The sequence below is a fragment of the Lissotriton helveticus genome, chromosome 2_2, assembly GCF_964261635.1.
Source record: "Lissotriton helveticus chromosome 2_2, aLisHel1.1, whole genome shotgun sequence".
In the NCBI taxonomy this organism is placed as follows: domain Eukaryota; kingdom Metazoa; phylum Chordata; class Amphibia; order Caudata; family Salamandridae; genus Lissotriton; species Lissotriton helveticus.
In genome coordinates this window covers 514,911,916-514,925,398 of record NC_136060.1, presented here as the reverse complement: position 1 = coordinate 514,925,398, position 13,483 = coordinate 514,911,916, and the positions used below count along the sequence as shown (strand labels likewise).

Here is a 13,483-nt window from a genome sequence, read left to right as displayed (position 1 = left end):
GGGTCTGTGTACCACCAACCCACAGACCAGAGTCAATTAGATTGACCCTGTCTAGATACTACCCCAGTAACGGTACTCACCGGGCAGCAAGAACGGAAGGCCTCGGACTGGACTGGACTGCTACGACGACGGACGACGAACTTCGGACTTCAGTTACGGGTGGGCCTCCGGATACCTCGGACCTTGGACTCTCGGCTTGGGCTCTGGTCGGGACTCGCCGCGTTCCTCCACCGTCTCGTTTGGATGCTGGACCGCCTCCTCCGTCTCCTCCGTGGGCCTGAGGGATACTTGAAGCAGAAATATCTGCCGGTGCGCAGAAGAGTTCCGTCACGACTGCAGAGGGTCAGGGGGTCGGCGTGGCTTCACCGACGCGTGGGGAAAGGGCAAGTCCCTGTTCGGGCGCCATTATGTGGTAAATAAATAAATAATACCCTATTTTTGAATGTATAAATGAATAACAGATAGCTCAATAAATAAGAGTCAAGATTCGAGGTAGTAGGAGTTTGCAGGTTTATTACAGCATAAAGGACAGGAACAGGACAACCTGCATAGGAATAGGATGGCAGGGCCCAGCAGCTGCTGGGGCTGGATCTGGGATGAGCGCGTTAGCATTTAATAACAATACACAAGCATATATAGTAAAACAGTTGCATTACAGTACATATGATAGGCGGAGCAGTGGGTGGAGCAAAGGGTGTGACGCGTAGCAGTCGCGAAAGATAAGGGTGAAAAGAGGTGTAACAGGGCGTATACAGGGACATGTTATGCAAACGTAACAGAATATGTCATGAATGGGGCGGAAACCATGGAGGGGGCTACCTAAGGAGCCGGGACCTCTAACCTGATGGTGCGCGCAAACTAGCAATGACGTATCACTAGGAGAAACTGGGGGCTATGAACTCTGTGCTAGGAGCAGAGACTGAAGTCTGGAGAGTCAGGGCGACATGTACCTAAACAGTATCTAGTATCTGATGTTTAGAGAACATGTTGATATAAACTAGAAGTTAGGAGGGGAAAGGCTGACTTGATTCTAAGACTGGACCATGCATTATTCTACATGTAGTGCGTGATGAAGAATATTAAATGACCATTAAATGCAGTATTTCTCTAACGTGGAGACGTGAAGGCTAGACAATGACGGAAACTATTGATGCCGTTCAGTAGCTTAGGAATGCAGAGAAGGAGGACTGAACTGATAACTGGAATCATAACATACTTTTGGCAGACTCAGAGGCAGAGCCAGGCTGAACCGGGCACTGCAAGGCAGGAAGTAAGTGAAGGGTCGAGGATACAGGTGGGGGCTGTATCGCTCCTCAGCGAGGCTTTAGGAGACAGGAGCTGAATCTGGTGTCCAGGCCCTTTTTGAGGCCTGGAAACGGGGACTTTATAATGGAATAACGTGCACACTGAGAAACGTGGCAACGTGGCTTTACATAGGCCTGATATTCGTAGTATTCACGAGAACTGGAAACTGGCATACTAGAGGTGGACACAACTATAATTGCGTCATTAATCGAACATGGGGAATGCATATGCATATTTAATCATGCACACATAACATATGATGGATGACACGTAGGGACACAGAACATGGCAAAATTTACTTTTCCACAAGTGATCCATCCTTGTAGAGGTCGCCGATCATCTGCAAGCCAAGCTCCTCCCAGATCGCCAGTGCCGACCAGTCGCCACCGTGCGGAAAGGCCGTGCACATCCCTAACGGGATTTCAGGTGCATAGGGGGGAGCGGCACCAGCTCGCCTGTGGCACCAAAGCCAACAGCTGCGAATCGTGCGTTCCTCAAGTGTGAGCTGGGCAAGGTCCAGTTTCTGGCCCATGATTATAAAGGAGATGATGTGTCTCGGGAATAGTCTGCCCGCTACTCCCTCTGGGCCTCGGAACTCCAAAGCCACCGCCTGGGTGAGCCACTGCAGCTGTGCTGCCAAGTAGTACCACTCAAAATCCGGTGCCGCGAGACCCCTGTCCGCTCTCGGGCGCATCATCGTGGCCAGCGCTACTCGTCTTCTACCCGAACCCCAGATGAACTCTGATGTTAGGGAGCGGAGTCTGTTGAAAACCGACGCCGGAATCCAGATCGGCAGAGTGCGAAACAAATATAACAGTCGGGGAAGGGCCACCATTTTCAATAACGCGACACGTCCCGCGACCGAGAGCGGTAGTGTCCGCCAGAAACCCATGCAGCCCTGCAAACTCCGAATTGCTCTGTTGATGTTGCCGTCTAAGAGGGCCAATGGTGAGTGGTAGATGTGAGTACCCAAATAGGGGAGGCAATGGTGTTCCCACCGCAATATTCCCTCAGGCTGGGTGTCATCAACCCCCGGAGTCAGCGGGAAGAGGCACGACTTCTCCCAGTTGACTCTCAGTCCCGAAAGATGACCAAAGTCCGATAGTAGTCGCTTGGCTCCATGCAGGGAATCGCTCGCGTCCGCCAGAAACAGTAGGCAGTCGTCCGCATAGAGGGATATGTAGTGGGTGTCGGCTCTCAGCGGAAGACCTGCATACGCCCGACCCAGGCGGGCATGCGCAGCCAGTGGTTCTATAGCGAGTGCAAATAACAGGGGGGACAGGGAGCACCCCTGCCGGGTCCCCCGACCTACCGCGTAAGGGGCTGAAATGGTGGCCCCTGTTTTGACCCGGGCCGTGGCCGCGGCATAGAGCAAGGCAGTCCACTTCACGAAGCGCTCCCCAATCCAAAGGCCTCCAGTACTCGGAGCAGGTACGGCCATTCAACACTATCGAAAGCCTTCTCGATGTCAATCGAGAGGACTGCTGCCCCCGGGTGAGTGGCGGCCTCTCCCCCCATGATTCGGAGCAACCGGCGCACACAGGTGGCAGTGGTGCGCTGCGGGATAAAACCCGCCTGGTCGCCATGTACCAGGGTGCGCATGTGGGTCAACAGTCGCGTCGCGAGGACCTTGCTCAGGATCTTGTAATCCGTGGTGAGCATGGAGAGCGGGCGGTACGCTGAACGGCCGCTCGCTTCTCCCCCCGTTTCAGTAAGGGTATCACCAACGCTTCGCGAGTAGATGCCGGCAGGCACCCCGAGTCCCAGGCCTCTCGGTAAACCGCCTGTAAGCGTGGAACCAGTACATCTGCGTAGGCCGCATAAAATTCGATTGGCAGCCCATCTGTACCAGGAGTCTTGCGGCGGGCCATGTGTTGGATGGCCACTCTGATCTCTCCCTCGGAGATGTCCCCGCCCAGGTGGTTCGCATGCTCCGGGTCGAGTTTGGGCAGCTGCGCCGCCAACAGGAACTCCTCCAGCTCCATCGGGAGATCCGGCATCCTGCTCCTATAAAGGTGCGTATAATACTGGAGGAACTGGTCGTTAATGTCCGATTGCGTATAAACCATGTTCCCCTCTGGGGTAGCTAGCGTCACTATCGGGGAGCCACGGGTCTCAGGGTTGGCCAACCATGCCAGTAGAGCGCCTACCTTGTCGCGCTCGGCATGAGCCCGGACCATAAATTCCTTATAGTCGAAGCAGCGCAGCTTTTCCATTGTCGTCGCCACTACCTCCCGCGCCGCCGAAACCGCTCCGTGCGCTTCAGGGTTCGTGTGGCTGAGCCGCTCCTCTTCGCGCAAGCGGTCCTCGCTGCGTTCTACCTCCTGTAAGAGGGTCTTGCGGACTCGCGCGGTGGCCGAGATACAGACGCCCCTAATCACCGCCTTAAAGGCGTCCCATTCGAGCGCCCTGCTGGAAGCCGTACCCGCATTAGCGTCGAAGTAACCTTCCACCCCATTGCGCACATCAGCCATCTTCCAGTGTGAGTGGGTTCAATCGCCACGTCGGGATAGCTTGGCGTCGCCTCATCCATTGAACCGTGACCAAGCAAGGGTTATGGTCGGATACCGTCCTGGCCAAGTATTCGCTGTGGCGGACCAGACTCTGAGCGTCCAACGAACACAGAATGCTGTCTAGGCGAACATGCAGATCGTGCGGGGGGGGGGGAGTAAAAGGAGAAGTCCCTTTCAGTGGGGTGTTGGGTCCGCCATGCATCAACCAGGCCCCAGCCACTTTGCCACTCTCTCCTACTCTTCGCTAGTCTGTGAGCTGACGCCTGCGCCAGTGGTGGGTGAGATCTATCTAGTTCTACGTCCAGTACAGTGTTAAAATCCCCCCCAAGCAGGACCGTACCAGCCAGGACAGTTGCCAGTTTCCCAGACAACCGTGTAAAGAAGGCAGGCTGGTCCACATTCGGGGCGTAGACACTGCAGAGCGTCACGTCCCTCCCGTCTAGGCGGCCCTGTACAGCTACGAACCTCCCCTCAGGGTCAACCACCGTTATCAAGGGCTGGAAGGGAATCCCCGCTCGTACCCAGATCAGTGCCCCCCTTGCAAAGGCAGAGTAGGTAGTGTAAAACATGTGTCCCCGCCATCTACGCTGCAGAGCCCGCCCCTCAGTACGATCAATGTGAGTTTCTTGCAAAAAGGCAATCTGAACTCCCCTGCGGACAAGGTAGGCATGAACTTTATGACGTTTCAGCATGGAATTCAGACCCCTCACATTCCAGGTCACACACTTCAATTCAGGGAGGGTCCCCATTTCGGAAAAAGATTACAGTCCCCATGAAAGCAAGTATCGCATGCACACTGGCTACCCCTAACAACCAAAACCCCGACATCCCCCAACAGCCCCATGTCCCACCCCTCCCCAGAATAGGTCCCAAACAGTAGAAACCCATCCAAATGATTAACTCCCAAAGAGAACAGTCTCTGGCAACTACCAGAGTCCCACAGTAGGTGTGAGATAGTAGGGGGTGGCCTGTCACCTCTTCCAATATACCGCGAACAGCACATTCCTCCCAGTCAGTTCTCCCCAATGTGCCCCATGTGCCCCGCATCTCCTCCCCGAGTAAGGCATCAACCACTATAGGAATAAGCCGCCCAGTACCAGCTTCAGACCCATCCGGGTGGCACAGCTCCCAATACCACCCTAGATCAGGAACGCTTCAGGTCATACAATACCACTGTAGGGGAGCATTAACATCATTCGTCCAGCAAACCATCAGCAGTCCCAGGCGTGACGTGGGGCAGTATGGGGCCTCCAGCCCCCGATTCCTCCGAGGTCCCCCCGTCAGTGTCTCCTCGGGATCCCGATTCCACAGCCGATGCAGCATCCTTCGTTTGCGAGATAGTGGAGACTGCCCGGAGGGCATCTCTGCGCTCCAGCACAGTTTGTGACATCGAAGGTGTTGGAATGTTCGGTGGTCGTTTCTTGGGTCTCCTGCCCCGCCTAGGCGGCACCCTCCGTTGTTCCCCAGGGGCGTGATGCGCCTCCTCGCCGGTTTTGTATAACTCTAGCCAGTCCCAAACGTCGTCGGGGGAGTCGTAGAAGGAAGATCTGCCATCCATCATGATCCGCAGGCGGGCTGGGAATAGAAGAGAGTAGCGGATGCCCTCTTCCCGAAGAGCTTTCTTGACCGCCAGGAAAGTTGACCTCTGTCTCTGGACTTCCAAGGAGTAGTCCGGATATATGGAGACCTGGGCATTGCCCACCTTATAAGGCCCCAGGGCTCGTGCCTTTTGTAGAATGAGGTCCCAATCTCTGTAGTGCAGCAATCGCGCCACCACCGGGCGGGGCGGCCGACCCTCGGCCGGGAGGCGAGCCGGCACAAGATGAGCCCGCTCCAGAGTGTAGAACGGCGACAGACCCTCCGGTACAACCCTGTCTCGCAGCCAGGCCTCCAGATAGCCTAGCATGTCTGTCCCCTCAATCTTCTCCGGCAGGCCCACCACGCGAATGTTGTTGCGGCGGTTGCGCCCTTCAGCATCCTCCGCCCTTTGCTCTAGTAGTCGCACCCTTTGCTGCAGCTCCCCCATCAGGGTGTCCGCCGCTTTCGTCGCGGGCTCCAGTGCGTCTATCCGGATCTCGGTCTGCTTGACCCGGTCGGCCAACTTGCCATGGTCCGCACGCAACAGGCCCAGGCTCGTGGACACCTGTCCAATGTCGTGATGCAGGGCCTCCCTGGTGTCGGCGATGGCCTTCAGGATCTGCTCCAGCTGGCTTTGTGGCAGTTCTGCCGCCGGATTAGCGGGCAGTGAGGGGCCCTGGGCGTTCGTCGCTCCTCCGGCAGCAGCCGGGGGGGGCTGTAGGCGTTTCCCCATGATGGTAGTCCCGACTAGTCTCTGTAACGGCAGGGATGGCGTCCACCTCCAATTTCAACTCTCTAGGCCACAAGTCCCAGGGTCACTCCTCACACCGCACCCCCGCCGGTACCGCTGATCCCCAAAGCCAGCGCCTCCCTAGAGGCACCAGGTCACCACTCTCCGCCTTGCAGATCCCTGGTCACAAGGAACCCCCCCTGGTGCGCCGCTCCTCCGAGTCCAGAAGCGATGTCGAATGCAGTCAGCCCCAAGATGGCGCCGGGGGCAGCCGTCCAAGGTCCCAACCACGTGGTGGGTCGGGGAGTAACTCACTGGACAAGGGCCAGTCCCGGAGAGCGGGGCCCGTCACGTCCGTAGGGTCCCAAGCCGGGCCTCAGCCTCCCACTGCTGCCGCCTCTGGTAGGGCCCCAAGAGATCCGGCCTTCCCGAGTGTCCCCAGCGTTGGGTCGCCAGGCCCTCCGGTGCCAGCAGGGTCCCTCAATGGCAAGCGGCCAGGGGCTAGCGCCGGTCTGTTTCCGCTGTGGCAATCTGTGCAGGGTCAGGCCCCACCCCAGTCCCGCGTTCCGCTGTTAGCTCTCAGCGGGGTCCCTCTATGGCGAGCGGTCAGGGGCCAGCGTCGGTCCGCCCCCACTCTGGTGGGTCGTGCAGGGTCAGGCCTTACCCCAGTCTCGCGCTCCGCCGTAGGTGCTCAGCAGGCCTTCAGGGCCGATGGCAGTGGCTGGTCTCTTCGCCTCCAGGCGCCCCCGCCGTGCTCCCTCACATATGCTGCGGCAGGGCAGCCCGGGGTCCGCCGCCGCGGTGAGCCCGGCACTTCGGAGCTCCGGTCCTCGTGGCCGCCGGCGGCCAGCCAGCCACCACCGCGGGCCGGCCTCCTGTCCACCCGAGGCCGGGGATGCGGCCGGTCGTCCAGGCCGCAAAATGGCCGGCGCCGCTCAACAGGTCACCGGTGCGGCGCGGGTTCCACGTAGCCGCGGGTCCGAGCCCACCGCCTCCGATCAGGCCCCCAGGTGAGCGGGAGGAGATGCGGGCAGAATTAGGGCTTCAAAGCCGCCAGGAGTAGTATCGCCAGGATTACTAGGGGAGGCCGACGCGGAGCTCAGCGCTCACCCGTCTTTCTCCATCGGCTGCCAAGCCACGCCCCCCGAAGATGTCATTCATGTAATTTGCATCTGCCCTAAATTATGAGCTACAATTCATTACGTCCATCTTTTAAACTACATGGCGTTCGAACATGCAGGTAAGCGGTCAAATTGTGTTTCAACCCAACAAAACCAAAATTGAACTGTTGGGTCACAAAGTTCTTTGAATTAGTAGCAGAAAGACATAAGAGCACGCCGAATGCGGATCAACAAAAGTCAGACTGAATGATCCTGTGATGACCCCCGGAAGCATTCGAACTCTTAATTACAATAATGATTAAAACTGAGAATTTTTTGTAGTTTTTAGCAATGTTTTAATTGTTTAGTAAAGGTTTTAATTAATCATGTACAAAAAAAAATTACCAGTTACCAGCCATCAATAATGTTAGTATCAAAGCATATAATTCATAAGTACAAAGAACTTTGTAAAGTTCTGTATGAAATCCGGCATAGATTTGCCATAAAAGAGTAGGAAATAGGGTTCCCGGGGTACAGAGGAAAGCCAGTTCTTATCATAGAACTTTGGAACATGGTTTCAAAATATTACTATACAAGTACATGTTTCTCAGGATATGCACCAATGAGGAACAAGCAAGAAGCAATATTTTACTACACAATACATTCAAAGATTCATTGTTCTATAACATTGAGCTCAGTCATCGTCACAGTTTATTCAAGCATGGTAGTTGGTACATTATGCGAAAACGTCTGAGAATGCTCTCCATCAATCAGTGTAAAGCTTGCAATTATTTAGAACAAGAAGTATCAGCACTAGTTATCATATGATATATTATGACATTAATTCACAATGTAGGACAGTGTAAACACAGCTTATGTTAGCATAAGCTTAGTTTCTAATGTATACAAAGCAAAATAGAAAAAACAGCCCTCACATCATACGGAATTTTAGCCCTGCCCTGAGTATGCTTAAAATAACAGGAACTCCTTTGGGTAAATGAAGAGGAAGTTTTAGGTTCAGTTTGAATCCCACATCATTTATTTTGATCTCACTCACCCTAATGTGGATACCAGTATGATGGTAATATCTTATCATGGTGGGATGGACTAGCTAATAAGGAAGCAGGCCATAATAATGTGGTTGAGGCTTTCCCATCCAAAATCTTTGTGTGTTTTTTTTCATGTTGGACTACAACACTTTCCAAATTGGATAAGACCTGTTTTTGAAAGAGAGGACACAGGCTACTGACAATGCAGGCATAACGATGGAGTCTAGATAAGGCTTGTTGGTTGGCTCCATTATCAGCTGTCATGTTGTATGTTTCTTGTCTAACTTCTTTCCTGCCTGTCAGGTATTGAAGTGTTCAATGTACAGAACTGCTACAATAGAAATTATTTAGAGTTTCTCAACTGGTGTCTTGGGAGATATGTAAATAACAACATTACATCAGAATGAAGGATGTATTTCAAACTTCTGTAGATAACATATTGTGTGATTCCATTTGTAATCAAAAAAGTCTTATTTTGCACCCACTTTATCACTTGTTTGCCTTTTCTTTAAATCTGGCAGAGAACAAAACCTCAGTTGGCAGATCAGGCAGTAATCGAAGAAATAGTTCTGTAGGAGTGGATATACGTGAGCCGTTGTCAGTGAAAGCCACAAAGATTGATGAGCCGTGTTATGAGTGGAGGGCAACCAGCCTGAGCAGACTGCAGAAAAGCTTGAAGATGAAGCCGCTTCAGGGACACAAAGACTGTGTAAGTGTCCTGAAGGAGACCATAGACATGTTGACACCGTGTAACACAAGGGACTGTGAGAATAGTTTAAGTGGATGTTATACCAACGCAATACATTCCAAAGCATGCGAGGAAGGGGGTCTTTGTGCATGTGTGCAGTGCAAGATGAGTTTCATGCACGAGTCAGTTTATCACCAACAGAAGGCGATGCACACAGGAAAGAAACAGGGCACAGATCTTGAAGCTGAACCGTACCTAACTGGGCAGTTGTCATCTGGTGAACTGCGGAACGGGCACATAAATATGAAAGAACATGTATGTGCTAAACATGGGGATAGTTTTAGTAAGGAATTTGAGCTGACCAAACACCAAGAAGTTCACACTAGGAGATCTTCAAGTTCTAAGCCTGGGATAAATTCTGATATTGTGTCATCTGTGCAGAAATTCAAACCAAATAAGACACTTCATTGTGATGAATGTGGAAAGTGTTACACAGATAAAAAGTTCTTCTTGACCCACTGTGAAATACATTCAAGTGAGAAGTGGCATAAATGCCATGAATGTGGGAAGGAATTTAGGACGCAGAAGCTTTTGAACAGTCATCTTCGAAAGCACGTATTAGAGACACTTTATACATGCAATATCTGTAAGAAGGGGTTCAGCGGCTACTCACAACTGACTGCCCATCAGGGAACGCATGCAGGAGAGAACGTATTTCTGTGTAGGGATTGTGGGGAGACTTTCAGTGATGTCTCTTCCTTCATTCTGCATCATAAAATGCACCCCTTGAAGAAACCATACACATGCACTGAATGTAAGAAGAGTTACTCCAAAGCAAGTTGTCTCGCCATCCACCAGCTGATACATGTCAGAAACAAGCCACACCAGTGCAGTGAATGTGAAGCATCCTTCACTAGGGCTTCACAATTACGCAAACACCAGCAAAAGCATGCAAAGAAGAACTGCTTCTCATGTTCTAACTGTGGCAAGACGTACAGCCGATTATGTTCTCTAAACAACCATCAGGAGATTTCTTATAAAAGCCTGTATACATGTACTGAATGTGGGAAGAGATTTTGCTATCAAATGCACTTACAAAAGCACCTGAAAGAGCATATGAAAACAGGGGGGGAGAACACATCTGACTCCCAGAGATTGGCCCAAAGGGTGAAACAATATGTGCTAGTGTACCCCAGTCAACCTGGCCAGACATGTTAAGGTACATGAGTCATCTGTTAAACACAAGGCTAAAGGCAAGCCGTATTGGATCAGCTGTGAATGAAGGGCTGGAAATGAGGGTTACATGAGTCATCTGTTAAACACAAGGCTAAAGGCAAGCCGTATTGGATCAGCTGTGAATGAAGGGCTGGAAATGAGGGTGCAGCAGTTACCAAATACAAAAGATGGCAGAAATTAAAAAAAAAAAAGTCCAACTGAACATCATGCATTCACAGTCTATTAACTAGTCTCTTGAGAATTAACACCTGCTGTAGCACAAATATTCAACTCCAAGTGAAGCACAGTTTAAGTCAGTAAAGTTTCCTGATCAGAGCAGCCCAGTCATAACATCTCCACACGCAACAAAGTAAATCACCCGTCGGTAGGCGCAGGCAGACCGAAGTGATGGAGTTAAGTTTCTGATGATCTTGAGAGTCATATATGAGACGAATATAGGATTACGGTTTGGGCAGCTGTATCAAGCACACTTGCAATATTGTCGCAGTCAGATGTCTGAACCGAAACAAATAAGGGAATGCTTCCTTACCCCCAGATACATCCCGATCCCTAAGGAATACCTACTGAAATGTAATTAAGATGTTAAACATTGTTACTAAGATTTAGCAACTGAGAGAGTTTGAAGAAACTACAATTTGAGAAAAAACTAAACTGTTTGGAAAAAAGTCCCTACTAGGTGAATCGGGGCTGTTGGACTTCAGTCTCGAAATGATGTGTAGTAATTAATTAATTTTGTGTTATTTGTAAGGTGACATATGCCACACTAAGGCTGTCAGACGAAATACAGAAAAGGAAAGGCATATCTGGTGTTTATATTGTTGTCCATTGGTAGTAGGTATTGTCGATGCAGAATGGCTCCAAGTACCTAAAAGTAAAGAAAAGACAATGTTCCTGAACTGAAAATCTTCCTGCTGTGGCACTGGGCCTCTCTTTAGGTCAGAACAACTAATCGTGTACAGTGTTTTGTTTCTCCTCACAAATATTCAGAACTACAGTTTAATGCATTAATATAAACCAGTATTTCGGTTTTGAGGCACAATTTGTGTTTGAAAAAAATGAGCTAGATGGAGAAGTGAAGCACCGAGCAAACCTTTGGTACGCACCATTTAAAAATAATAATAATAATAGAGGGAGAGGGAAGCACTCACCCTTTATGAAATGAATATTATGTTAGCACTGGGTTAGATTGAAGTGGGGTAGATTGGAGTGGGATAGATTGAAGTGGGGTAGATTGGAGCGGGGTAGATTGAAGTGGGTTAGATTGAAGTGGGGTAGATTGGATTGGAGTGGGGAGATTGGGTCGGAATCAGGTGGTATATTGGGGTGGCTGTAGTATGGGTATGTCTTTGAATGTTCTTTTGTTGTAATGCTTTGAAGGTATTCACCCATGTGGAGCAAGCACTGGTGGGAAGGTTCTATTGGAAGGGCAGTTGCGGTTCGACCTTCTGACCTGAAAGTCATTCCATGTCATGGGTGAAGCCGGAGAAGAATAAAGATATTTCTAAAACGTAAACCCGGAGTGGTCTCTTTCACTCACTGTATTTCATGGCGAGGATTCGGATACCCTAACATTATGCTGGAGTGGCATAACTTTTACAAGCATAAGCAAATGGAGGAGGAAAAGGTGAAGGAATAAATATCGGCTTTAAGAGTGCTGGCAACCACTTGTGGGTTTGGTCCTTTGGCAGGTGACATTAGGGACCAATTTGTATTTAAGTGTGCTTAGCTCAAGATCAAAGAAAGGTTGCTGAGTTGTAAAAACCCATCACTTACAGAAGTGATGAACTTAGCATTAAGTATAGAAAAATCTACGATTTCGACAAAGGCATTGCAGTTGGAAACGGTTTCTAGGGTTAATATAGTTACTTCTCTCTTTTTTTTTTTTAATCCTCATTTTGCGCGTGATATGTATAAGGAGTGTAAGGAGTCTAGTGGGAAGACATGACATCCAATATTATACCTGCACTCTCTTAGCGTTACTGTTCCTGACAACTGAGAGTTTCCCTTTATTGGGGTGGAGTCATTTCTTAACTCTCCTGTTTCCTTCAATCAGTAATTCTTTGTATCCGAGGGGAGAGCTGGTCATCCTGACCACTCGACGAGAATGATTCCCGTCTGAATTTACTGTCACGGCTTTAATCATTGGATTTATTTAAATAGGTCAAGTTCCTACACTACCTTGTGTAACTAGTGTGTGGTGAGTTTCCCAGATTTCCCAAAAGTTATATTTTTTATGTGGGCTTTCCTTTCCTATCCATTTTGTGTGTTTTTGTTATGAAATTTAGCCAATCACTATGTGTGGGTGGTACTGGTTTAACCCAATTTAAGCATATTTCCCTTCTTGCAAATAGTATTAGGACAAACAACAGATTTTCCAGTTTTTTTGTTAACTTCTCTATACTTATATCTACCTTAGTGTCAATCCCAAAAATAATAAGAGTTGTACTTACTTCTAGATGTTTTCCCAGTACCCGGCTTACCGTCTTACCAACTTCCTGCCAGAAGGAATCAAGTGAAGAACAAGTTTGGAACATATGCAGGTCATCCGCTTTTTCTAGCCCACATTTTGGGCAAGATTTTACGTTGGTTCCTTTGAATTTTGATAGTCTTTTAGGAGTCCAGTATGCCCTGTGTATTGTGAATAGATGATTTCTCTTCAGGCGGGCTGGTTTGATGGTTGACCAGCATTTTTCTAGTGATTTCTGCCATAAGTTTTGAAGGTCCAGCTCTGTTACGTCTTTTCTCCAAAGTGATTCTGGGAGTACAAAATGTTCTTCTCCTGCAGTAATTTGAGCCCAGTACCATTTTGATATTTCCTTCTTTATTGGGGTGGTTTTCATCATTTCTTTTTCTAGATCTATTCTTCCCGTTTTTTTTTCTTTTAATGAGCTTGCCCAGCTTGTAAGTTGGTAATATTTGAATTTTGACACCGATGAATTGGTGATTTCTACTATGTATTCCCATGGTCTTATTGAGTTCTCTGTCATCAGCTGACCCCATTCATTGATTCCGGCTGTTTTTAGAGGCAGTGCCAGAGAGTCCTTTAGGCATTCTGGTGTGCCCGGGGAATCCCATATGGGAGCCAAAGAACTGTAGTAAGGGATGTTTAAAGAACTTCTGACTTGGTACCATAGTTTTGCTGCGCCAATTAGGATCTTCAATTTTACTTTTTTAAAGAATTTTGGGTGTCCGAATTTGAATAGAAAACAGTCAGTTTTATTTGTTAGTGTTTGAAGGAAATCAGGATAGAACTCGTATTTTTTTAATAAGGGTCTCACGTTTTT

General features: G+C 49.6%; 1 protein-coding gene across 2 annotated transcripts in view; it reads left to right on the top strand.

The window, feature by feature from the left end:
- The window catches only part of LOC144821591 (uncharacterized), a 145,204-nt gene extending 133,492 nt beyond the window's left edge, over positions 1-11,712 (top strand). Inside the window, exons 3-4 of one of the 2 annotated variants that reach the window (XM_078678807.1) lie at positions 8,797-10,216; positions 10,297-11,712. In XM_078678807.1, the coding sequence (XP_078534933.1) occupies positions 8,797-10,181 (1,385 nt within the window). In that variant the 3' untranslated portion in view covers positions 10,182-10,216; positions 10,297-11,712. Of the gene's footprint in view, positions 1-8,796 lie in introns of both variants that reach the window. The other variant, XM_078678806.1, reaches the window with a different exon arrangement.
- Positions 11,713-13,483: the final 1,771 nt, after the last annotated feature.